Source organism: Larus michahellis, chromosome 9 (genome assembly GCF_964199755.1).
Source record: "Larus michahellis chromosome 9, bLarMic1.1, whole genome shotgun sequence".
Taxonomy (NCBI): domain Eukaryota; kingdom Metazoa; phylum Chordata; class Aves; order Charadriiformes; family Laridae; genus Larus; species Larus michahellis.
Window position 1 is genome coordinate 50548522 of NC_133904.1, and position 25871 is coordinate 50574392.

Sequence of the window (25871 nt, forward strand, 5' to 3'; positions counted from 1 at the left end):
CAGAAGATGCCAAGGAAACCGCCAGCCTCCTCCACGCACCCCCCCCATCCTCTCCCTTCGCACGTCACAGTCCACTGGAGACACTCGTGCGGCGAGCGAGCGATTAGATCAGGGGCTGAAAGACATTTATGCAGAGCTTGCATTATTCAAGGCTTGGCAAAGACTTTTACAAAAGCAATAAAAGCAGATAAGGTGGGGAGTTACCCCGTTCCGTGTTGGGGGGGGTCATGGCCGCTGGCCAGGCAGCCCCTCTGCGACGGCTGGCAGGAGCCCGACGAGCCCGGCCGGTGCTGCAGGGAGACAACTGCGCGTTTCTGCACGCCTAAGGATAAAACTGGGCTTGGGGATCCCAAAGTGCTGAGATTACGTGTCCCCACACTCTGCTGGGGGCAAAGCGAGCACCGGTGGAGGGAGGCTTGAGGAGCAGCCCCACTCCAGCTGCTCCTGGGGTCCGTGCGGTGCCGGCCCAGCCGGGCTGCAGTGACGGGGCCGGAGAGCGAGGGTCAGGAGGAGGGACACGAGCACAAACGCCAGGCTGAGGAGCGAGGAGAGACCCAGTGCCGACCCCGCAGGCAGCCCTCACCCCAAAACGGGCATCTGCTCCGGGAGAAACGTGGGGCAGGGAGGGCAGGGCGAGTCGCCACCGCATGGCCGCCGGCCCTTCTCACAACGTGTCCTACGCAAAAGCCACCTCCAGCCTCCAGGTGCCCTCCCTGGGTGCTCCGCAGCCCCATGCCGGGGAGCAGCACCCGCGTGATAGGTATGAGCCCCTCCAGAGACAGCACCCACTGCCAGGAACGGCCACGGGCCACCGAGAGTGGCTGCGGCCACAACCAGACCGAGGGTGACTGGGAAAGGAGAAGGAAGGGGGACCGGGGGTCGCTCCCCGCACGCGGGCACCGCCTGGGTTCACAGGCAGGATTGCTCCAAATCGGGCAGCAGAAAAGGCAGGACCTGCCTGAGCCTTTGCCATGCTCTGCCCCACGCTCGGACAACAGGGCCACCCACGGCCCTCCCCGCACCCCGGGTGGTGGCTGCCTTCGGGGCTGCGCGGGGGGACCCGCTCTCGGCCCCCAACGTCCTCTGCCAAGGGCCGTCTCCCCCGTGTCCCGGGGAGGGAACCCCAGACGCCATCCTCCCCCCGACCCACGCCCCAAACGGGCAAAGAGCCGGGCAGTGCTGCACGGCCAAGGACAGGGACACCGTCCGGAACGGGGGACAAGACCACGTAAGCAGGAAAGCAGGACTGGAAAGGTGCTTGAGTGGTTTTTCTTCAAGCTCCTGCCCCGGCAGCTGAGGGACAGGACAATTCCTTCCCCCCGCCTCAAGCCCAAGGCAATCAGGGACCTGAGAGGGAGTTGCTGCTTCCCCCCAGCCCCACAAATCATTCAAAAGAGAAACTGGAACGGCTCTTTCCCTTTTAATTAGGTGGTACCTGTGAATAGCCGCCCTCTCCTGCCCGTGTGTCTGCCGGGGCTCCCCGCAGGGACCTGCTCTGCGCGAAGCCGGGGGGAGGCAAGAGGGTTCCACGGAGGAGACAGTGCCATTCCCGGCAGGCAGGATGCGAAGCGGGGAAAGTTCCTTTTTTAAAGGAAAAAAAAAAAATGCCCTTCATTGCATGCGAGCGCAGGAGAAGCAAGCCACTGGTGAGCCACTTCTTCCTACCAGCTCCCCCTGTCCCCCAGGCTGGGGGGTGACACCCGCTCTGCACGACCCAGCCCAGAAAGTCCAGGCTTAAGGGCCAAATCCTGAGCCGATGTCACGACTGAAATATCCCTGAGGGTTTTGAGCCCCTCAAGGATGAAGGCTCAGCCTGGCAGGGCTTTGGGTCACAGCTCCCGCGCGGGGAGAGCAGCAGGAGCTGAGGACGCAGCTGGGGACCCCCGTGGCACGCGGGGAGGTCAGCCCTGCTCGGCTCGGAGCAGCCCTGGCCTCGTGGCCACGTCTCTGTGGCACGTCCCCGTGGCTGTGGCACGGAGCTGTGTCCCAGCCCAGGGAGGGCTGCAAGCCCAGATTTCTGGGGATGGGGTGGGCCACCGGGCAGCCATCTCCATTGCGGGGCTCACTGGGCTCCCAGTTCCCGGTCCCTGTTTCCCCGTCAATCCCAAATCGCCCCCGGCAGCAGGCTGGGGTCAGCAGGGCTGCCGCGGGGTTGGGTGGAGGCAGACGCTTTCCCACGCCCCATCCTTAGAGGAAAGGGAGTGGTTCTGGGGGGACCAAAGTGCTCCTGGGTTGTATCAACATCTCGCGTCCATTTCAGAGGGAAAAGCACGAGAAGCCGCGGACTCACCTGACCGCGGGGCGGCTGTCGCAGTCCTCGGGTAACAGCCCTTTCTCCAGCCTTTCTGTTTGCTTTCCAAACAACTCCACATCTCGGCTTCAGAGCGACTGGGACCTCTGCCCACCCGCAGGACGGAGCGTGGGGCTCAGCACCCAAATGCCACCCAGGGTGGGCTCTGGGCACGTTCCCCACCCTGGGCAAGGCTCTGGGAGATGCTCAGCAGTAGTTGACCGACTTTCTGCAAACCTTTACCTGTCTGAGCTTCTTGGGGTGGCCAGCTGAGCCCTGGCCAGGCCTGGTGGCCCAGTGCCCCACAGGGATGTGTGGCCCATTACCTAAACCTGTGTCAGCTCATCATTAGGGAATCACAGACTGGTTTGGGCTGGAAGGGACCTTAAAGGCCACCCAGTGGCACCCCCTGCCCTGGGCAGGGACACCTCCCACCAGCCCAGGTTGCTCCAAGCCCCGTCCAACCTGGCCTTGAACCCCTCCAGGGATGGGGCAGCCACAGCTTCTCTGGGCAACCTGGGCCAGGGGCTCACCACCCTCACAGCAAACAATTTCTTCCCAATATCTCATCCCAATCTCCCCTCTTTCAGTGGAAAACTGAAAGTCCCATGGCTCCCCTCCCTGCTCCAGAGTCCCTCCCCAGCTTTCCTGGAGCCCCTTTAGGGACTGGCAGGGGCTGGAAGGTCTCCCCGGAGCCTTCTCTTCTCCAGGCTGAACCCCCCCAGCCCTCTCAGCCCTCCAGGTCGCTCCCCCCCAGCCCTGCGACCTCCTCCCCTCAGCCCGGGGGGGTTCTGTCCGCCCGCACCCGGGTGTCCCCAGCCCCGTGTGACCACCCCCCGCTGCCCAGTGGGTCGGGGGGGGACACACACAACCCCGTCCCCGCCTCCCGCTGCCGACGGGACACGGTCCCCCAGCCCCGGGGCCGCGCTCGGGGGTGGCCGGGGAGGTCCCGCCCCTCGATCCCCCCCCTCCTCGGTCCCGCCCCCGGCCCGTCCCCGCCCCTCGGCCGGTCCCTCCCGGCCCCGTCGGAGCGCGGCGGGCGCGGGGCAGCGGCAGCCGGGGCGGGCCGGGCCATGGCCCCGCACCAGCCCAGCGCCGGGCCCTTCCTGCGCTCCGACAGCGGCGGCTCCGACACCCCCATGCTGCCGGAGGGTCCCGACCCCGCTCCCGGGGCCGGCGGGGCGCGGGGGGGGCGGCGGCGGCGCTGCGGGCCCCTGTGGGGCAGCGTGGCCGTGATGGCCATCCTCGCCCTGCAGATCGCCTCCACCACCGGCCTCTTCGTCTACTTCACCATGGCCATCTCCAAGGTGAGCTTTGTCCTGCGACCCCCGACTCACACCCCCCCACACCTCCTCCCCGGGGGGCCGGGAACGGCGCGGGGGGTGGGGGGGCTGCACCCCCCGGAGACCCGACGGCTGCGGGGGGGCTCTGCCCGCTCCCCGCTCCCGGCTGCCCCGCCGCCGGTCCAGATGTGGAGGCGGAGGGGAGGGGAGGCGGGGGGGGGGGGGGGGGAACTGCCCCGAGCTCCGCCCCCAGCGGCCGATCCAGATGTGGGGTGGGGGGTGGACACCGTCCCCGGCCCCCCCGGGAGCCGCGGATCCAGATGTGGGGTGGGGGGTGGACACCGGCCCCGGCTCCGCCCCGAGCCGCGGATCCAGCTGCGGAGAGACGGAGCCTTTGTCCTGGGCTCCGTCCGCAGCTGAGGGTCCGCACTGGGAGGGGGGGCCCTGCCCTGGTGTCCCACCAGAGTCTGCAGCTCCCGCTGGGGATGTTGGGGGGCTGCCCTGGGCTCTCAGGCCCTGTTTGCCCCCGGTTCCTACTTCATCCCCCCCCGCCCCCTCCTTTCCCACCCCACCCCCCTCCATTGCCATCCCACCCCGGCTCCAGGACAGCTGAATCCTCTTCACCCCCTCCCGGAGATGCTGGAAGTGGCCCGGCTGGGAAACCCCCCCCATCCCAGCAGCTCTTGAGTGCTCGCTCCGGCTTAATCGCACGAAACGACCGTATCCAGCCATTCCCACCTCCCCGCAGCAGCGTCGCTCCTGCCAAACCCTTCCCAAACTCAGACGTGACGGGCCTGATCCTGCTAACAGCCCCCCCCCCCCCCCCCCCCCAGCAGCGATCCCTGCGCAGGGAGAGTCGAGGAGGGGAAAACACCAAGCGGGAGACTCTGCTGTGGGAGAGGGCAGCCGGTGCCCGTCGTCCCCGCTGCTGGGGGGGCCCAGCAAGAAGAGGGTCCCACAGTGCCAAGCATTGCACGAACCCACAACAGAGGCGGGGGGGCAGGAAGGAGGAAGCCCCGGCCGTGGGTGCAGGAGGAACCGCCTGTCTGGTGCCCGGCGGAGCATCCTTTGGAGCAGACAAAGCTCTGGTCTTTGTTTCCATCCCCGGATCCCATGTGGCGCCCGCTGTGAGGGACTTAGATGAGAGGCCTGGGAGAGGAGGGGAATGCGGGATGGCAGAGCCCCAGGGAAGGGCTGAAGGCAGGAGAAAACCCCTTAAATCGCCCTCTTTGGGCTGATTTCAGAGGCTCCTCGCTGGATCCCCGCATGGGACCTGTGCTGGGGATAGTCAGAGCTCAGCATCTCCAGGGACACTGGATCACTGGGCATGGCCGCCTGCCTCACCCCCTGCCGGGGGGTGATTCCCATGCCTCCAGTTTTACAAAGCTTTCCCAGTTTCTCCTTAATTTAAAGAGCCCACCCAGCCCAAGGTCCCCAGGAGGGAGACGGAGGTGGCGGGGGGGGCGGGGTGTCCCCTGCGGGGGGAGAGGCGCTGGTGGGACGTGCAGCCTCTCGCAGGGAGCTTCATCAAGGCAATTAGCGGGGTCAGGCGGTGCCGGGCGGTTGTTGGGACGCAGAGGGACGAGGCGCATGGCTGCAGTCCCTACGCTGGGGATGTGCCACCACCTTAGCGGGAGGGGTCGGAGGAGGGATGACCCCAGTTGTGTGGGCACGTGCCATAACTAGTGCTCCTGGCGTAATTAGTGCTCCTGGCGTAATTAGTGCTCCTGGCAGCGCGGAGGAGCTGCTCGCGCGGGTGCTGCCTGAGCACGCAGGGGCTGGAGGTGGCTGAGCCCCAGGTGATGATGTGGCCAAGCCCGAGGACTCCTGGGTTCTGTCCTGGGATCTGGGAATGACCCCGGTGATAGAGGCAGGGTGGTCAAGGTGTTAATTCCCAGCTCCCGGCCCGCTGATCTCAGGGCAGTGTCCCATCCGTGCCTCAGTTTCCCTGCACAGCCACACAGTGGGGTGAAGCCCGCTGGCCAGCCGTTGCCTGCCCCCTGCTATGACACCAGGGCCGGAGCCGAGCCAGGACAGCCCTGGGACAGCCTGGGAAGGGGCAGCAGCCGGCGTCACACGGAGGGAGGGTTTCCCAGCCTGGACCAGGAGCCGGCACAGGCTGGAAAGTGTCCCAGCTCTGCTGGGGCCGACACAGCCCCCGGGCACCCAGGGTCCCGGCGCCGGCCGGCACAGCTGGGCAGTGGAGGGGCAGAGCTGTGGGAGGGCTTAGTTTTGGGGTTTGCAACCCCAGTTCGGGTCGGGAAAGCACATTTAGAGGCGGAGAAGCAGGAGGAGCGCGGTCCAGGCTGCCTGGGCACGTCCAGCCGCAGCTCTGCCCTCCTGCCAAGCCTCCCGGCACCACCGCTGCCCCGCAGCTGGGAGCTCCTCGCTCAAACTGGGGCTGGGTTTTGCTGCCCGAGAAGCCTCGTTCCCCCCGGGGCTGGGGCGGAAGAGGCGGAGGAGATGGAGAAGGGGAAACGCGAGTTCTTTTTCTGTACCTGGTGCTCGGCAGCTTGCGAGAGTCCTCGAGTCTCACCTCCCCCTCGCGCTCGGGGCTGGAACTCCGCGAGTGTTTCCCGAAGAGCTGGGAGGAGCAAGGATCCCTTCTGCCAGGGCCCACAGGAGGACAAGATGGGATTCAACCTGCCCAATCCGCAAAAAAACACAGATTTTTGGCAGAACTTGGCACCCACCCAGCCTCCTGCCACCTAGCCCCGTGCCAGCATGGGACACCCCGTGGGTGTTTGCGTCCCCGGGCCCCGCGAGCCCCTGGCCCGCTGTGACGCGGGGGTGTCCCGTGTTTGTGTTCCAGCTCAAAGCCCAGGTGCCAGGGAGCGCAGAGGAGCTGCGGTGCCTGCAGGTCCTCAATCGGCAGCAGGAGGGCTCCAGCCTGGAGGAGCTGATCAGCAACCAGTCCTGCCTCAAGCTGGCCAACACCATCAAAGCCTACGTGGCCACGGTGAGCCCGGACCCGCCGGCTTTGGGGATCGGGGGAGGATGGGGCAGCCGATGGGAGAGCTCCTGTCTGCCTCCCTGCCTCAGTTTCCCCATCGGCCTCGCTGCCGGGGGGGTGGCAGAGGGCGATGGCAGGGGTGGGTTAAGAGGGGAGCGGAGGAGGGGGCTGCAGCGAGGAGCTGGTGGAGGAGCCCAGCCTGAAAGTCAAGGTCATGAAGGCGAGGAAGAGGAGCTGGAGCGCGGGGAACGCCTGCGTCACCTTTAACCGCGGGGCTGTTTCTCTTCTCTGACGGTCCAGGTGACGGAGAATGTCATCCGCCGGAGCGCGGTGAAGGGTGAGTGCCGGGGTAGTGGCCGGGCAGACGGTGCCGCGGTCCACGTGCCCAGGGCTCGGCGTGCGGCCGGGGGTGCCAGCAGCCCGGGGGGGCTCGGGGGCTCCCGGGGCAAACTCCGCCGGGCGCCGCGCTGGGGCAGGAGAGGGGGGAGCGAGGACTGTCCCGCCGGGCGGGTGAAGGGCACAGCGTCCCCAGGGAGCGGGCTGGAGGGACGGCCGTGTGTGTCTGTCTGGAGTCCGGGGAGCCAGGGCCACAGGGGACAGCGCAAAATGTTAGATAATGATTGACTAGACATTTCCATCCCCAAATAACCCCCCTCTTCACAGGGTCAGTGGGGCATTTCCCTGCCCCGCTCGCTCTGAGGACCTGCTCTGCCGGGACGGGGCTGGGCGTCCCCGCGCTCTCCGTCCCCTACAGCCCTGTGTCCCTTTCCTTGCAGAGGCCCGGCGGAGCTACTTCAACGCCTCAGAGGGGCAGGTTCCTCCCAAAACGGCCGGCAAACCCTCGGCACATCTCACCCTCCGCCCGCAGAGCCTGGCCCAGGGCGGTGAGTCGGGGAGCGCCGCTGGGCACCGCGGGTTTCCGAGCTGGGAGCAGGGGAAAGGTGTCACCCAAAGGGCAGGGACCAGGGCGGGAGGATGCGTTTGGTGGCAGATGGGGACATGTTTCTCCTGTCCAGCCCAAGACCGCCTTCTCCACCCCTCCAAGCTGGATGAAGCGGGAGAGAGCTCCAGCCACCCCCTCCCTCTCTCCTGACCTGATGGGTGCTCCCCAGAGCATCTCGCTGCCCTCGGTGACCCTTCCTTCTCCCCAGGCAACTCCAAGCGCTTCGGGAACCTCTCCCAGTCCTGCCGCCACGCCATTGCCCGCTGGGAAGACAGCACCATCCACTCCCACCTGCAGAACATCACCTACCGGGACGGCCGGCTGCGGGTCAACCAGGCGGGCAAGTACTACGTCTACTCCCAGATCTATTTCCGCTACCCCAGCGACAGGGCCGGCGCCCGCGTCTCCGTCCCCCAGCTCGTCCAGTGCATCAACTGGAAGACGTCCTACAGCCAGCCCATCCTCCTGCTCAAGGGGGTTGGCACCAAGTGCTGGGCGCCCGAGGCAGACTACGGCCTCCACGCTCTCTACCAGGGCGGGCTGTTCGAGCTGAAGGCCGGCGACGAGCTCTTCGTCTCCGTCTCCTCCTTGGCCATCGACTACAACGACGCGGCCGCCAGCTACTTCGGGGCCTTTCGGCTCGACCTGTGACGGCCGCCTCCGCCTCCCGCCTCCCCGCTGCTCCCGGGGCGGCAGCTTCCCGAACCGGACAACAGCCGAACGGCCGGGGAATGCCAGGCGCGGGGTCCGTGCCTGCGTGCCTTGTCCCTCGCGGCGAGGGACGAGCCAGAGGAGGGCACGGGGGATGGCTGCCCGCAGGGACTCGCGGTGCTCGGTGCCATTCCATCCAGCCAGGAGGAAGCCCACCATCCGGGAAGGGTCTCCGAGGGCCTACAGAGAGACATGCACAGGGGGGGACATCCCAGCCCCGGGGGCACATCACCTCCCTGGCTCCTGTCTGAGCAAATGGAGAGGGGTAGCACCGAATGTGTCCCTGCTGCAGGAGAGGCACTGGGGTCACAGCGGCCGCTGCCAGACAAAGCATCCCCGTGGCAGAGGGACCCTCAGCCAGTCTGAGCCCACGGCTGGCAGGGACAGAGCCGGCCAGCCCGGCTGCGGGGTGCCGGGACAGACGCCGGGGTTGGAGAGCAGCGGCACGGCGAGCACGGGCACGGGGGACAGCCCGCAGGGATGAGGCAGCTCCAGCGTCATCTGGAAAAGAGCGAAGGAGTTTCAGTCTGGGCTCATTAGAGTCCTGGAGCGACGCCATGGAGCGATGCCAGCAGTCAGCTTCAGGTCAAAGAGCGGGACCACGACGCTGGAGTCGTCACCAGCCCAAGCAGCCGCTCCCAGGCACGTGGCAGAGAGCCGCATGTTGCCCGAGCCGAGCTGCGTGGGACCATGGGCCCGGGAGCTCGCCGTCGCACCTCCCCGTCGCTCCTCACCCAGCATCTCCTCCCTCAGGGTTTTTGGTCCTCCCAGCCCCACCGGGCCAGCGCGGCCACCCGCTTGCTCGCACCTGCAGCCCCGGCCGTGGTTACCCTGCAGGATTTCAACTCCGGGGTGAGCCCCGGCGGCGGCAGCGCAGGACGCAGGAGGGACGAGAGCGTCCCCTCGCTGTTAAGGGCCGTGGCGGATGGAAGAGGTGGGTCCAGGCAGGGCAGAGCGTGGACAAGCGGCTCGGCCCACGGACGCGGGGCTGGACACAGGCCCCTTTGTAATTCCCTGCGTACCCGCGGTATCGTATTGAGCCTGTTGGTGTGTGGGGACAGGGCGGCAGCTCCCACGAAGGATGCAAGTCCCTCCCCGCTCCCGGCACGGCTCGGGGGGGCTCTCAGTGCTGGGTCAATAAAGCCTGTACTCCAGCACTGCTCTCCCTCCTCTTTGCATCAGGCACCCCAGGGCTGCAGCCACGGTGCTGCACGAGCCCACCCTAAGCTGGGCTGGTAGCCACGCTCGGCTGGCACACTGCAGGGACCCCTCCTGTAGCTCAGCCCCCCCCCCTTTTTCCCTGTCCTTGCCCCAGCAGAGGTGCAGTTCCCCCCCCCGAGGCCGCCTCCAGCCTCCCCCCCTGCCTAGGCAGAGTCCGTCCCCGGCGGCGCTGGGATGCCGGGATGCCGCGGAGCCGCCCGGGTGCGGTGCCGGGGGGCCGGGCTGGTGCGGTTCCCAGGAGCTGTGGCCCCGAGAGCTGCGGCAGAGCCCAGCCGAGGCTGCGGGCGATAACCGGGTCCTGCCTCGTCTTGCGGCGGCAGCGCCTCCGAGGCTCCGCCGCCTCTCCCGGACGGGTGCCCGGGGCATTCCCAGGGAGACACGCTCCTGCTCCTGAGCCAGCGCCTTCCTCTCTCTGGGAGCAGGGGCTGCTCCTCCACCAGCTCCGGCCCCACTCCTCTTCCTCCCCTGCTGCTCCGGCAGCTCTCGGGGGCCACATCTCGCCCAGCTGCCTGGGGGGGTCCCGGTGCTGCTCCTCCTCTCCCCGCTTTGGGGTCACCAAGCCCAGCCCAAGGCGCAGCTGAACCCCCCGGTGCTGAGAGGGGCTCGTTCCCCATCACGCCATGGTGGGGCAGGGGCAGCTCTTTGCCCCCGCTGTCCGTCCCTCGGCTTTCCAGGCCTGAGCCCCCCCCTCTGCATCCTCGGCTGGGGCTGGGAGCCGGTGCCAGGTGGCTCCCACCTCCCATCATCCCTAAAACACGCCGGGACCCACAAACAAACCCCCCCCCTTCCAAAACCACCTTTGAAACGGTCCCTTTTTCTTCCACAAACAAACACACCCCCCCCAAAACCACCTTTGAAACGGTCCCTTTTTCTTCCACCTCTCAGTCCTCCTGCTGCTTTCTCAGCCACCTTGGTGAGCATCAACAGGAGCCCGGCTCCCAGGGCTCTTAAAATCCTTACCAACCCCAAACCTCCCCCCCAGGGGCACCCAGCTCATCCTGACCCCGCATCCCAGCCCTCGGCAAGGCTGGCTCCTGCCTGCTCGCTCGGACGCGGGCCCTGGCTGTTCTCAGTTTGCCGCCGATGGACAGCCCTGAAGACAAGATCAGCCCCATGGCCACAAGTGCGACACCCTCGGAAACGGAGCCTTTTCATTTCAGGGAGCGAACCCAGCTCGGCCCCTTCTCCGAGCTGAGAGCTCCTTGACACATTACGCAGAGATTTTTTTTCAGGAATACCTGCCCACCGGCCTGGAGGCGTGACGAGGACGGGGGAGTCTTTAGTCAACCTGCTGGCCCTCACCACCTTGGGGTTCTACAGCTGCCGGGGATGGAGAAAGCAGATGGAGTCAGGCAATAACCTTTCTCGAGTGCTCACTCTTGAAGCCTCCGTGCCCCCATTTCCCCACTCGTAGGAGATGCCTAAAGGATGTGGGTCTTTGTAAAAGGCTGCGAGCCCCACAGGTCAGAGCGCAGGGGAGGAGCTGAACCTCACAGGGCTGGGGGGGTTTACAGGAAAGCTGGGGAGGGACCCTGTGAGGAGGTGGAGTGATGGGATGAGGGGGAAGGGTTTTCCACTGGAAGAGGGGAGATTGAGATGAGATATTGGGAAGAAACTCTTTGCTGTGAGGGTGGTGAGCCCCTGGCCCAGGTTGCCCAGAGAAGCTGTGGCTGCCCCATCCCTGGAGGGGTTCAAGGCCAGGTTGGACGGGGCTTGGAGCAACCTGGGCTGGTGGGAGGTGTCCCTGCCCAGGGCAGGGGGTGCCACTGGGTGGCCTTTAAGGTCCCTTCAACCCAAACCCTTCTGATTCTGTGATTTCTGGTGGCACAGACACCACCAGGCAACGACCTCGGCCACTCTCTGGCATGGACCTGACACCCAAAAGCCCACGTGTGTATACGTACACACGGCGTTTGGCACAGCAGGGTATGGAGTAATGGCTGGCGCGTTCCCGGGGGCGTCACTCTGCCCTGCCGGGATTCCTCCCCGCCGCTGCGAGGGCAGAGCGGGGGCGATGCCGGGGAAGGGGGTGCCCGGGAAGACGTGTGGTTTCAGGGAAAGGGATGGGTGCTAAACCTGGGTGCCAGCAGGCCAGTCATCACACTGCTCCCGCCCTGAAAAAGTGGTGAAAAAGCCTCTCCCTTGCCAAAGGCACCGGATCAGCCCGCACGATTGCGGGGGGGGGCCTGTCCTGGCCTCTGCCAGCACGACGGCTTAGACTAGATACGAGGAAGGAATGTTTTAGGCTGAGGGTGGTGAGACCTTGGCCCAGGTTGCCCAGAGAGGCGGGAGATGCCCCAGCCCAGGCTGACGGGGCGCTGAGCAACCTGAGTCGAAGGCGTCCCTGCCCGTGGCAGGGGGCTGGAGCAGATGGCCTTTAAAGGTCCCTTCCAACGCAAGCTATTTTATGATTCTATGACGTCTGCCAAGCTCAGAACCACACAATAATAAAAAAAATCAATCACCGAAACCGAAAGCTGCTGCAGTTCCCCGGGGCCCCTCGTCCCGCCAGAAGCCGCCCCTGCCCTTCCTCCTGCTCTGCCAGAGACGGGGCGACACGGCGGGGGGCGGGGGGCGCGCAACCGCGGCTCTAATAACATTTTCAGGTTGACCTTATTTCTGCTGGCGGGGATTTGATCTGGACACACGCCGCTTCCCTGTAGTCGCTGCCACAGGACCCTCTTATCTCGGCCGCCGCCAAGCTCGGCTTTCAACGCTGCGCAGCCGAGCACGCAGCCAGCGCAGGGCGTTCACAGCCCCGGCCGTGCCGCCCTTTGTCTCCAAATACGTTCAGGGGCCGAAATCTCTTTTCTTCCCCCCCACTCCTTCTGTTGTTATTAGCCGGTTCATCGCTACAGCCAGGTCTTTTGTTCCCTTCCAAACAAGAGCTCGTTTTACTTTCAAGTCCCGAGCCCAGAACCAGTTCGCAGCGGGAAGGAGGAAATCCACACTGAAAAACACGTCAACACCCCAGGAAATCATTTCTTGGGACATTGTAAATAAAGCGTTCAAAGAAAGCAAGCCCGGGGTTGTGACCCCGCTATCACGTACGCGCCCGACGCCGCTGGCACCCGCCGCTCTGCCCCGGGGCACCTCGGGACATCTCGCCCAGCACCGCCCTCCCCAAAGCATTAGATCAGCCTGAAAAAGAGGAAAACAAAACACAGCGAATCTAATTCCTTCGGCAAGGATTCAAACAGCTGGAAGGAGGTGGGATGCTCATTAAACCGATGGGAAAACATCGCTGCTGCGATGTGAGCGAGCGGAGGAGCCCAGCTTCCCCCAGCCCGTCCTCGCCGGGTCCCACAGCACCGTCCCCGAACGGCGCAGCCCCTGGGGACGGGCACCGAGGTCCCAGAGGAACGAACTTGCTTTGAAGAAAGGGAAGGTGATGCCTTGAGGGTGATTTCTCTCCCCTTCCAGAGTGAATTGCCTTTTGCCGCTCAGACCCTGGGCTCCAGGCAGCAGTCAGGGCTGCCGGCGTGGCGCAGCCGGTGCCAGCAGTTTGGCCGTCCCTCCCTCCTCACCCGCAGGGACACCACAGCTGGTTCCTGGCGCAGTCCGGGCTCCCAGGCCAGCACCGACCCTGCCCCGTTCTGCCCTGGGGACACGCGGAAACAGCCAAGCCAGCCCCAGCTGGGCTCACGGAGCTCACAGACGCAAGACACGCCGGTTTCCCCCATTATGTCCCCAAGACAGACGAGCTGGAGATACCGAGGAGAAATAATTCCACTTACCTACTGCCTGCAGCGCGGGGGAGGCAGGAGGAGCCCGGCGCCTCGCTCGTCCCCTGTCTGTCCAGACAAAGCTGCTGCAGTGACCGTCCCCCTGTACTGGGCACTGGTGAGGCCCCACCTCAAGCGCCGTGTCCAGTTTTGGGTCCCTCACCACAAAAAAAAAGCCATTGAGGTGCTGGAGCGTGTCCAGAGAAGGGCACCGGAGCTGGTGAGGGGTCTGGAGCACAAGTCTGGTGAGGGGCGGCTGAGGGAGCTGGGGGTGTTCAGCCTGGAGAAGAGGACGCTGAGGGGAGACCTTCTCGCTCTCTACAGCTCCCTGAAAGGAGGGGGTGGCCAGGGGGGTCGGGCTCTTCTCCCAAGGAACAGGCCATGGGACAAGAGGAAACAGCCTCAAGTTGCGCCAGGGGAGGTTTAGGATGGACATTGGGGAAAGCGTCTTCACCAAAAGGGCTGTCAAGCATTGGCCCAGGCTGCCCAGGGCAGTGGTGGAGTCGCCATCCCTGGAGGCATCTAAAAGCCGGGCAGACGTGGTGCTGAGGGACATGGGCTAGTGGTGGGTTTGTCAGTGTTGGGTTGATGGTTGGACTCGATCAACCAAGGTCCAACTCGATCAACTTAAAGGTCCCTTCCAGCCTGGATGATTCGCTGATTTTGTGTCCCCTTCAAGCCCCAGCACAAGGCTGGGGGAGCTCCAAAGTCAACCCCCCATCTGCCATCCTGCCCTTAAGGCGGCGGGCAGTGGAAGCAGGCACCCAAACCTCTCCCCAGCGACGTACTTCATAACCGGGATATTGCAACGCCCCCGCCACGTCCTGTCCTCTTCTGGGCGAGGGGAGGAGGAGGGTGCCCGAGGGCCCCCTCTCGCACGGCCGCAGCCCTGGGGTCAGGAGGTTTAGGAAGAGATGGAAGAGGCAGAGAGAAGGGCTCCAGCTCTGTACCCAGCGCTGCCCCCAACCTCCCTCGCTCAGCTAAGGAGAGCGCAGGCTGGGTGCCATTTATCGAGCACCTGGAGTCTCTCCAGCTCTGACACGTACAACCAGCCGTTCGCTGAAGAGAAACCCCAGGGCTCCTCCTGGAGTCGCTCCGAAGGTAAAGCAATGGAAAAGCAAGAAGCGGACGGGGGAAAACCCTGGGCAGCAGCTCGGGGTGCCCTGGGGAGGGGGAGCCCCTTTCCCAGGCAGCGCCATTCATTAGGGCCAAGGGAGAAAATGCTCGAGTTAAAAAACCTGAGCATGGTCCGTCCCCTGCACAGAATTTTTGATGAAAGATTTGAACGTATTTTTGTAGGAATTAAAGGAACTCAATAAAAGCAGACAGCGAACAGCCAGGGGCTTCTGTAAGCCACGTCTCACCGGGGCAGGGCAGGGCAGGGATCCCAGTACGGAGCTACACATCTCTGCCCGCACCAGCCTCGGGTTCTGGGCACGGAGTGTCACCTAATGCAAGAATGACAGTCGGGTAATTTTGCTGCAAGTTTCCCTACACAGAGAACCATGCCTTAGAAACAGGTCCGGAGCTGAAATGAGTGTCCTCCTTACACAGACACCGTTTCCGTGGGTTAATGAGGTCAGGAGGTTTTCACACGCAGACAGAGCAGCTACAGAGTCACGCTCCAAGCAACTCTTTCCACCTTGCCCACACATACCAGACCTCCAGCCACCAAAGCGTGCATCCCCATGCGCGGGAAAATCATCAGTTTCCATACTAAAAAGATGCACAAGTGGAGAGATCTGCTCAAGTGAGAGGCAAAGAAAGGTCCTGTACCATTGCAACGTTTCTTTTACTTGCCCATCGTCACCGGGTTTGGTTTGGCATCGCGAGGACTCGCAATCCTGCCAGTCCCGAGGACTGAGCCTCTCTCAAGCCCAGCTCCACCGGGCTTTCCCGCAAAGCCGTGGCCGTTCTCCCACACCCTCACCTTCCTGCGCGGTTTCTCAGCCCAGTCTCCCCAGGACACCTCTCCCTCGCTAAAAAAAACCACAGCGCGGAGCTGGGAGCTTGCCAGCGCTGCTGGGCCGGTGTTTCCCACCATGAGTGCCCCCGTTCCCAGTGCTCCCCAGCACAGAGCGGCCGCAGTCCCTCTCTGACAGCATCTCCCTGCCCTGCCGCTTCCCCAGGAGTGGCTGGGATAACCTACCAGCCTGCTGCCGGGCTCCAGCCCGCTCACGGGTTCCCCTTTTGGCACCTCTTGCTTCCCACCAGGCTACTGCAGCCTTCCCACACGGAGGAGAGGAACTGGCTCTCATGTATTGCAGATCAAAGTGAAGCAGGGACCACGTTTGCCAAGCTGGAGCCCTCCTGCGTATTGTAAGGTAAGCAGAAAAGTAGGAAAGAAAAGCTTTGGTCCTTCTAAGGTCCCAAGCTGCATGCACGGGACGGGATCCCCGGCCTCTTCCAGTGCCCACCTCCCCTGGAGGGACCCCAGGGAAGCGGAAGGCGGCAGCTCTTCCCTGAGCTCAGACCCAGACTCACAGAGCATCCATCCGGCCAGAGGGGAACAACCCTCTCCAAAGGGGACAAAAAAAGCATTTAAAGGCAAAGCTTCTGCTGCCAGCCACAGCCGAGGCGGAACGAAGCATTTCAAGTTGTGAGCGACTTTCGGGCAACGCTGCGGTCTCTGTTTCAACTCAGCAACCACCTCCCGCTGTACAAACCCACCCCAGACAGAGTCAAGGCGTTTACTGTCTGAGCAGAAGGTATCCGACCCTTGGCTAACACCTGACTTTGATTCCGCTTTAAGCTACACAAGAATTCAAGACATCACCCCCTCCCTGCCAGGCTGAAGCAGCGGCAGCAGGAACTCGCTGCTGGATGGCCTTGGAAAATAAATAAAGCTGCCTTCTGCTCCAAGCAGAGATGAGGCATTTGGTTACATTTGAGAGAGTTTAAGACCGACCGAGCTTCCAGGCAGCTCTAGCCAGGAGTCCGCACTCCCCCCAGAAGAGGTTTATCGCAGGCAGTATCCTCACGGGGACACCCCACCACCTCCTGCCACCACCCTGGGGCTGCGGGTGCCCAGGCGGGACGAGGGGAGCTGCTGCCACGGCCTCTGCGGCTGAGGCTGGGCCAAGGGCAACACCTGCTCAAGAGCCGGAGGTTCGTCCGTCAGGAAGCACAGCCAGAGCCCTCACTCCGTCACTCTTGGCCGTTACTCAACAGCTTGGCTCCCTTCTGCAGCCGCAGTGGTGAGCCAGAGGCGAGAGGAAGCTCTGCTGCCACCAACGAGCCTCAGCCACGGACCATAAAGCAACTGAAGCCGTGAGGAACAACATCAACCTCCAAAAGCATTCATATACCTTCAAAATTCCAGTAAACGGTCACAGTTTTATTAACAGGAAAATAATTTGATAAGATCTGGGACGGGGACTTGAGGAGCACAGACATGGGACAAGGTAGTTGGCCAACAGTGGTCAGGAAGGGCTTTATTGCATAGTTGTTGGCAAGAGGAGACACCGAGCGGGGCACGTACGTCAAGTGGCAGCGCTGCCAATGCTAGAGCCAGGATCCGGGCCTGAGGAGAGGAGCAGGGAACGGCACCCGCATCCATGTAAACGTCCCGGGCGCAGGGCTCTCCAGCAGGACACCCCCAGCCACCTCCGACACCGCTGACGGAGAAGAGGTCAGTCGTGCAACATCCAACGTGATCAGAGTTTACTGGGAAGGGCAGTGAAGGCGGGCAGTAACTTAGGAGTCAGCCTTCGCAATTTTAATTACACGCTCAAGGGAAATCAAGGAGAAGAAATCCTTAGGCATAGATCTAAAGAAGGGATGGCGATGAGAACACACCGTTAACTCCTTCTGCCTCCTCCTCAGGGTTCTCCCGGCAAGGCAGCATCAGAGTAATTAAATACATTCAACCAAAGATTAATCAAAATAAGCTTCTTCCCAATCAGAATCACTGGGCCCAATTTTAAGGAGATCTGGTCTTCTGGGGGGGTTGTTTTTGTGGACTTTTTACTTCTTTCAACAAAACATCCTCAGCTAACCGATTTCTTTCCCCTCTCCCATTTTGACTTTTTACCAAGTGGCTAATTGGGAATACACCGCCCCTGAGTTACAACCACGTCCTTCTGCCACCACCTGAAGCTGTGTGCAAAATCATCCTTCTCCTTCACAATTTCTGAAGGTACAGACCTTGTCTTTTCCTCCCCACGTTAGTAACGAGAGTTCAAATAAAATAAGAAGAGGAGATATAATTCTATAGCATTTTGCTTTTACTCCTTCATGGAATCTTTCCAATGCAACTTCACAAAAGCAACGTAAATGAAGTCTTTTTTTCTTCTAAAAAGAAGATTATGTTCCACAGATTATGTAGTGCAATTGGTTATCTGGTAGAAAAAAACATTATCTTCTTCAGCTCCATGGAAGGGAACGCTGAAAACAGTCCCATGGTCTCAATAAAAATAGGAAAGTATATCCAGGATCCTCTATAAAGTTTCTTTTGTGTTGAGCACACAACACCTACTAGTCTGCCTTTAATTGAAGAGTATCGAATCTGGGTCCTGGTTAGCCAGCTGTGCAATGTGCTTTAATACATCCTTTTTGGTAATGATCCCGAGCAGCTTCCTGGAAAGTGAAAACACGTTTTTAGTGCACCACCACCACAGAAGGTGTCCCGGCTCTCGCTTGGCTTCACGGCGGGAGATTTTAATTGAAGCGTCTTTTTGGATGACACTCCACGCAAAGCATGGCACTCCCAGGCCCCAACAGAAACTCCATCAGTATTTTACACTAAAAAAGGTAAGGAGGTTATAACGAAGACAAATATTAATAATTATTAACCCCACCTTCTCTGAAAAGACCAACCTGAATGTCTAGCGCTGCATTTTAAGCCCTAGTCTCTCTGTAGTTCTGCTTGCAAAGAGGTGCCGAGAGGGAGGGCAGGAGCTGGGAACGGGCAGAGGCAGGGTCAGGGAGGGACGCCGAGCAGCGCGGCTCCGGCAGAGCTGGAAAGCTCAGCTGGTCCCAGCACACCACGGCAGGGAACAGGGAGAGAACTCCTGCTGGTGCCGCACTTCAGGGAACAGACTGCTCTGCTTTCATCTTTGCCCTCGTTCCTTTCCACCTCACCAACCACACGGTTTCTGCTCCACACCAAAGTGAATTCAAGCAGTTCCACGATACACACGGCCAGATCTGAGGGGAGGCCGTGCGCCCTTTCATCAGTCTTAGACCCGTCACCCCACGGAGCTGGGTCTTTGCTTACAGGCTTTACGTTACTGCTTCCACTGGAAGAGGGTCAGGGGCTTCACGATTGCTGTTTTGCAGCTAACAATCGCTCCAGCTGACGCCCAGTGCTCTGCACTGGAAGGAGGAGGTTGTGACCCAGGTCTACAGACGATCCTGGGACCCCCGGGTTCTGCCTGCAGCGTTCTTACCCGTTGTGAGTGACCAGGCACTGGCGCAATCCCAGCTTGCGGAATATATCCACGACGATTTCCATGGGTGTTTGGTCTGTCACCGTGAAAGGACTGAGGTCCAGGATGCTCCTGAGTTTCAGCATAGAGGGGGAGCTTGGAGGCAGCGGAGGAGAGTGGTCAGTGAAATAAATAATTGAAGTGCTCACAATCCCATCCTGCTTCTTCCGGGCATTTTCTGGAAGAAGAAATATTTTATTAAATATCTTCCCTCCTTTTTCTTTTCTCTCTCTGCCCACACCGGGATGGCCTTAAAGGTCCATCCCTCCTCTTTACCTGCGCTGCTTCTCAAGGCAACCGATGCCCCAAGGAGGGTGTGCTATTTTTATATCCTAATTTCTAATAACTACATCTTAATCTCTAAGGACTCCAAAGTTCCACCCCAGGGGAGAGAGCAGCACACACTTTGCCTAACGTCAAGGCTGCCAGGCATCTCAGCGTCCTGCTCTGGCCAGCAGAATGCAAGTTCTGGAGATCTTTAACTTCCCAGTTTTAAGAGAAGGCAGATGAAATGCTTCGCACTTTTATCAGTCACCCATTCGAGTCCCACGTGGAGTAGCTAAAGAAGGGTTCTTAAGCACTTAACCCACTGGCTCAGGCTGATGGCTGTGACTAGGGTAAAGAATGGAAAACAAGTTCAGGACGTGCCACCCCTCAGATATTTACACTACTGCACTACAGTCCCGCTACACGGGCAGTTGGGGTCTCTTCCCCATTGCAGCTTCCATCGGGTATTTACAGTCCCGGACTCCCTGGGAAGGGGGTCGCCTGGCAGCCCAAACACCAGGCTGGATATTCGGAGCTGTCTGTCAAAAGCTAAATGGCACCCTGTGGCACACAACAGCCCATTACTGTGCTTATCTTGGGGAAAAGATTACTCTTAACGAGTCCCTGGACACTCAGAACAACACAAATGCAAGAATTTGTGGTCACACCACAAAGCAGCCTTACAGGAGGAAGGCAACGCGCATAATATGATAGTGCCCTTTTTCTGTATTTCATTCCACATCGTTGTAAGCTTTGGCCAGATACTTATCAAGAAGAACAGCAGCAACATTCACGTTATTCACATGCTTCAAAAGAATGTATTGGAAATCCTCAAACTGACACCGAAAACCTACCTTAAAACAGAGAAGGAACACACAGGGTTGATCCATAGCCAGAGGCAATTTAATGATACAAACTACTCCAGCTCTGCCACGGGACAAAGCTGGCTCAGGACCAAGCCCTCACACCACCCCCACAGAACGTCGTCACGCTTGAGCTAAGGCAGTGCATTCACCCGCGCGCTGGAGAGCACACCGCAGAGCTCAGGCCTCTTCAATCCTTCACCGTCACGCTGTTCCCACCATCGCTGTCTGCTTTAGCGCAGGGTAACCGCCACCCCCAGCCAGCCCTGTCACCTTGCACAGCACCCGCGTGCCCCCCGAGAGCCAGGAGCGGGGATCGACCCGCAGGAGCTAACCGAGCGGAGAGGGGAGATGTGCTCTCGGCTGCACTGGTTCTAAGAAACCTGAGAGCAGGAGAAACCTAAACATGCCCTAAATTGTGATACGGCAATGTTGTTTCCAAAGGAGCTCAGCTCACACCACAGAAATTGTATCAGAGTGATGCCAGGACAGCATTTACCAGGCGTCGCCAGCACCGCACACCACCTGCCTCACAACCACCAACGCACAAGTGAAAGACCAGGCCGGCTTTCAGCGGTGAAGAGAGGTGGAAGTCTTTAACATCAGCACAGATACTTCCAGGTGTGACTCAGAAGTGACCCAATATTCAGCACACAGACCAACCAGACTTTTTTCCCTCATGAAATAAGGTTTGAGGCATTAACCGTTAAGAAAGCTTTCCGTGTCCAGTCATCCGCCAAGTCAGGAAGCCTCAGTCCTTCCTGGCAAGAAGTCCCATGCTTCACAACCGTTCCCTAAGGTTTCTGAATTCAGCAGAGCCACACTAATCGCACCAGGGAGCCACCCTGGCCTTCGCACTCCCTGCATGCGGCCCCCGTGCTGCTCGGGGATGGAGACGCAGGTGCCAGAAAGCACAGCCACCATCACTGCCAGGTGTTTAAACTCGTCAAGTAAATTACAGCCAGTGCCATTTGAGGCCTCTAACGGCATCGTTTATCTATGCAGCATCTTGCCTCTTACCAATTGAAATGATGAGGTCTCTCCTGAGGACGAATCCAACAAGCCTCTGGGACTCCCGCGACACCACCACTGGGTAGCCACTGTACGTGGTTTCATTGATGATGGTCTCAACGTCTTCTACGGTCATGCTGTCCTGAGTGATGACAGTCAGAGGAGGATCATTCCTCCGTGGCCTCATTACGTCCATCGCAAGCGTCTTATGTGAGAACTCTTCCTTGGCTTCCAAGAAAGGGTATCCATTGAGGCGAATATGGGCATCGTAAATGCCTTCCCGCCCAATGGCATCGGCCACCCACTTGCTGGTCATGGCTGCTGCCATCAGAGGAACGATGTATTCCAGTCCACCAGTGAGCTCAAACATAATGACCACTAGCGACACAGTCATTCGGGTCACCCCACCTGCAAACAGAACACAGGAAGACAGATGTCGTGAACATGGAGTTTCAGGGGTTTCCAGGCAGGAGAGCTGTTCTGAGGCTTCCATGGCCATCCTCTGCCAACGCATCCGGAGAAGGTCTTGTATCAGCAAGAGCTTGTGCTGTTGGATGCCTACATCACATTCAGCATCGCAGTGGAAGCCAGAGACAAGCAGAACAGAGTAGGGAACCACACGTCCCTTCCAGAGCATCGTGCCATGGGCTGGCTCACAAGGGTTTGCTACATGTTTTTGAGGGTCTTTCCCTGAACTCTGAAGCAACCCCAAAAGAAGGCTAACCGTCTCGCCTGCTACTTAGCCAGCTGCAAAACAGCCTGGCCGTGCCACAGAGGGGCCTCGTCCACAGCTCCACAGGTGGGTTCAGGAATCGCGACTCTGACAGGCTCCATGCGAAAGGCAAGTGTCATCCTGACATCCTCTGGCTACGAGCACCAGTTCCCTGAGAGCAGGCCCTTCAGCCAGCTTACCTCCCCGTTTGCCGGCTTCCAGCCAGCCACTCTGGCTACTCTTCCTTACGCTTCTGTAGATTTCCAACACTAAAACAGTTGAGGCGTTTCAAGAGAAAGTAGATGAGTCTTGTTAAATATTGGCATCATTTTTATATAACAGCATTTTGTCTCGGCATATTTTAATTATGCTTTTGAGATTCAAGTCCCAAAGCTACTCCCAAATATTTTAGAGGAGTTTTGCTCCAATAACCATCTCCTGAAGGGGCACATACCCTTTAGTACTGTCCAGTGGTAAACCGAACAGTTAATGAAGTTAATGAAGTGGATCTGTATTTATTTTTCACCAGTCACATCCAAACAAGAGGGTTTATCCCCTGTAAAAAGCCCAAAGATGGGGTTTGGTAGCATGCTTTTATTCTTCCTGAAATGAGAGTTTCTCCTGGCACAGTATAGTAGCCCCCTAAGAGCTAAACACATTATTCTGTGGAGGAGAGGACTGGGAATTACGGTAAAAAATGAAGTTCAGTCACGTGCACTCGATTTCTTAAATTCAGCCAAGCAGCAGAAGTGTTACCAAAAACCAGAGCACTTGAAAGAAGAGCTGCACCATAAGATCTAAGGCCAGAATGAAGGAAGTAAAATGAATTAAAACCCCACGGGAAAATCTAAAGTCCCTGGCCAGGCCCGTTTGTTCTAGTGCTCCGTCAGGAGACTCCCCACTGAAACCCGTCAGTCCAGCAATGGGCTGGTGCGGTAAAACCAACGCAAACAGGATGAGAACACATTGCACATTCTACTACAAAGCAGTGGAGATGCTCTTGAGACGAAGCCAACTCCCACGGAGAGCGAGAACAGCGGCAGCGTCCCACTGCCACGCGTCTTTACATGGACAACCGGGACCCAAACCAAACCACAGCCTGGACTCCAACATCCACCTCGCTTACCCAGACACGCTGCGGCCCCAACCATGGCGTAGAGGCCAGGAGTGATGCAGTCGGCTCCCTGGCTGCACCAGCCGCTGAAGATGGCCCAGTCATGGTGGTAATAGGCCAGCTGCTCCATGGCCACGCCGAGCAGCCGGCCCGCTATGGCCCCCACCGCCATGCTGGGGATGAAGAGACCCGAGGGGACCTGAGAAAACACACATCGGTAAAGACGCCGTTCCTCAGACATTTCAAAGACCAGTGATGGAAACTCGAAACAGGACTGAGTTAGCGGTTATGCTGAAGGTAAAACTGGCAAAGCTGCCTTGCCCTGTCACCTCTGCCCTTCCTGCGCCCTCGAGCTCCAGAGTCCCTGCAACAGTTTGCATTCACTCCTGTCGGAGAGTTAACAAGAGCTTAGTGTGGAACAGCACAAGCCTTTTTCAAAAGCTTATTTCCCAAGAGAACATAACAAAGTTCCACCTGCACACGGGTAACACTCGCCTGTGCCATTCCAACCGCACCAGTACGTGACGGTTGCAGGCAGGGGATTTTCCCTCTCTGTCCCTTCACGTACTGGGAGTGGAGTCGTCATCCTTCCCTGGCAGACATTCAGACGCCACCGTGAAAGTGCAGGTGCCTGGAATCAGCACACGTGGCACAAGTGCCACCCAGCAGAGCCGCTGCCGGCAGGTTTCACCTCTGCACTTCAGAGTCCTCTTCCAGGACTCCAAAAGCTCCTGTTCTTTGAAGTCAGAGCGTCTCCCCGCTTTCCTTTGCACATCTGTCATACAGCTTTCTCACAGACTTGATGATTGCCCTTGAATGCCAGCGACCACCCTGGCAACAATGATGGCCAAACCTCTGTGGTGGGGTCACCTTTCCGGACAGACCACTGGGGGCCAGTGGGAGATGCTCAGCTCCACCTGCTGGACCTCACTGCAGGACAGCCCAGCCCCAGGCAGGACGTCACAGCTCGGGAAGCCGCCCCCAGACAAGTTCAGAACCCTCTGACCAGGGAACAGCCGTGACCTGGCCTAGCGGGAGGTGTCCCTGCCCAGGGCAGGGGTTGGAGCAAGATGAGCTTTAAGGTCCCTTCCAACCCAAACCATGCTATGATTCTACGGTAAGTAAGCATTTACAAATTACGATATTGATTGCTTTGCAATTAGCTATTGCATATATATCAAAAAGGCACATGGCAGGACAATTTAGAAGCATTCCGCGTTTGGCAAATGGACATGAAACCCTGAGACACCAGCTTCAGTCACTGCATCTGGCGCCCACACACAGGCTAAAAGGTTTCTACTGCCCTCAGTTACAAGGAACAGAACGAATAATTGCAGTCTATCACCTTGCTCCTTCTTAACAGAGCCTGGGGAGGAAAACAAGCCTATTTATTGAGCAAATAAAAACTCTAAGACTTGGGGTTCCTGCAGAGGATGAGAAGAACATGAACTCCTCCACAGGCAGTTCTCACCTTCATGCCAAAGGTGAAGATTGTGATGAAGACTTTCATTATAAGGGCCAAAGCCAGCTGCCACATGGCGGTGTAAACTCCTGGGCCAGCAGCTCGGTCTGGCAGGTCGTCCCCTTTGGTGCTGTTGAAATCGTTCACATACTCGCAGAGCTTGGAAGAGTCCAAAATCCCACAGTCATTGAAGAGCTCAGAAATCAGCTCGCTGGTGCTCATTCTGGTGTACTCGTTGGGGAAGGCCAGAACGGCCGTGATGGCGGTCACTACAAACACCTCCAGCACAGGGTATTTACCAAGCTTGGTCGTCTTGCGTCGCCTGCACCAGGCGATGTTGCTGCGAATGAAGAAAGCTCCCCAAAGCCCACCAAATATTCCCAAAAGGATGAACGGCACAAGCTCCAGAAGGTGCCACGGCATGTGAAACTCCACGTAGAAGAGAACCAGGCGGCTGTTCCCAAAAGGGTTGATGGAGCGCAGGGTAAACGCAGCCACCAGAGCAGCGAAGAAGGAGCGCCACAGAGTCTTGAGAGGAAAGTAGTAACTGACCTATAAAGGAAAAAGAAAGCAGATTCGGTCACTTTAACACTTGTCACTACACCGATCACTGCCTAATAACAAAATCACCAGTGCATGAAGTAAAAGCAGGGACCGAGATCGATGTGCGCTGGCCACACACCCTCCTCTCCAGCCAAGCGCCCCAGGCTTTGTTTCGAGCTCCCGTTCAACGCGATTGCAACGACGGGCTGGGTCCCGGCCTGCATAACTCCAATGCAGCAAGTGCCCTCTACGATCCCTGAAGTGGAGGTGACTGACTTGGGTAATAAAAGCTGTTACAAATCAGCTGTGAGCTGAATCCGGAGAAAACTAATTGCCTTGCATGCTCTGCAAGGTCCAGAAGTGCCAAAGAGCAGTGCTTGCCATAGCTGCCACCACAACTACTGCTCAGCTGAGCAACACCATCCTGTTCCTCCTCGGAGCTAAGCCCTGAAGCAGGCAGCAGTGACCCACGGCATGTCTGGATCAAAGAACGAGGATTAGAAGTTCCTTGGGAAGGAAAGGCGTTTGACAAGCCAGGTAAGTTTGTTCCCAGGTCCCCTGGGTCAGAGCTGTCAGGAGAGTGGAGGTGACAGAGGCGGTGGCTGTGAGCAGTCAGTGTTGCCGAGCACGGACAGACCAGGGGAAACCAACAGGTTTATTGCAAAGCTATGGATAGACATCATCCAAAATAAATTCTCCAGTATTTGGAAGAATTACCTGAAACCCCAATAAGCTTTTAGGTTGCTTGGCCTTGTAAATACACCACCAATCAGTATTCAACAGCGTCTCCTTTCCACACCCAAGCAGTTATGAGCAGACTGTATTTTTAAACCAGCGGGGTCAGTTCTTGCAATAAAACAGCTCGCCAAGAGCTAATAGAAAATGCTGATGTTACCTCTTCCAGACTAAAGAGCACTCCTCCGATCGGTGCACCAAAAGCTACAGACACACCAGCAGCTGCAGCTGCTGATAAAACCTACGAGAGAAACCAAGGAGTCAGACATTTTCAGCCCCCGCAACCTTCCCCCTTTTCTGTTTGTCTTTACTTAAATTTGTGCGATTTTTATCTCCAGCGAGTGCACAGTAAGCCAGGGTCTGACAGCAGGGAAAACATGGAGTGAGCCGATTCCCTAGGGAGAAGGGTTGCAAGGAGCTACAAAAACATTGGGGTTAGCATTTCAGCGCTCCCTTCCCCAAACTAGAAGTGGCGTCACTGGCAATTACCTTTTGCTGTTTCAGCCGATTTCATGCTATGCGTTCACCTCAGGTAAAGGTGGAACAAAGACAGAATAGCAGTAATTTCACCCCCAGAACACTGACTCTTCCCAGATTCGCCCGTTTCCC

The 25871-nt window shown here is 59.3% G+C and overlaps 2 protein-coding genes across 11 annotated transcripts in view; one reads left to right on the top strand and one right to left on the bottom strand.

Annotated features, from left to right (window-relative positions):
* Positions 1–3315: 3315 nt before the first annotated feature.
* On the top strand, positions 3316–9336 carry LOC141748855 (tumor necrosis factor ligand superfamily member 10-like). Its single transcript, XM_074601524.1, has 5 exons — positions 3316–3597; positions 6386–6532; positions 6827–6863; positions 7303–7410; positions 7678–9336. The coding sequence occupies exons 1-5, from the start codon at positions 3364–3366 to the stop codon at positions 8118–8120; spliced, it is 969 nt and encodes a 322-aa protein (XP_074457625.1). The 5' UTR covers positions 3316–3363; the 3' UTR covers positions 8121–9336.
* A 7074-nt stretch (positions 9337–16410) lies between these two features.
* The window catches only part of LOC141748261 (H(+)/Cl(-) exchange transporter 5), a 41625-nt gene continuing 32164 nt past the window's right edge, over positions 16411–25871 (bottom strand). For 7 of the 10 annotated variants that reach the window (XM_074599996.1, XM_074599995.1, XM_074599997.1 and 4 more), the window contains 6 exons: positions 25423–25503; positions 23994–24536; positions 22535–22721; positions 20706–21104; positions 18517–18733; positions 16433–17704 (listed from right to left, as the gene is read on the bottom strand). In XM_074599996.1, the coding sequence (XP_074456097.1) occupies positions 17614–17704; positions 18517–18733; positions 20706–21104; positions 22535–22721; positions 23994–24536; positions 25423–25503 (1518 nt within the window). In that variant the 3' untranslated portion in view covers positions 16433–17613. Of the gene's footprint in view, positions 17705–18516; positions 18734–20705; positions 21105–22534; positions 22722–23993; positions 24537–25422; positions 25504–25871 lie in introns of all 10 variants that reach the window. The other 3 variants (XM_074599998.1, XM_074599999.1, XM_074600001.1) reach the window with 1 other exon arrangement.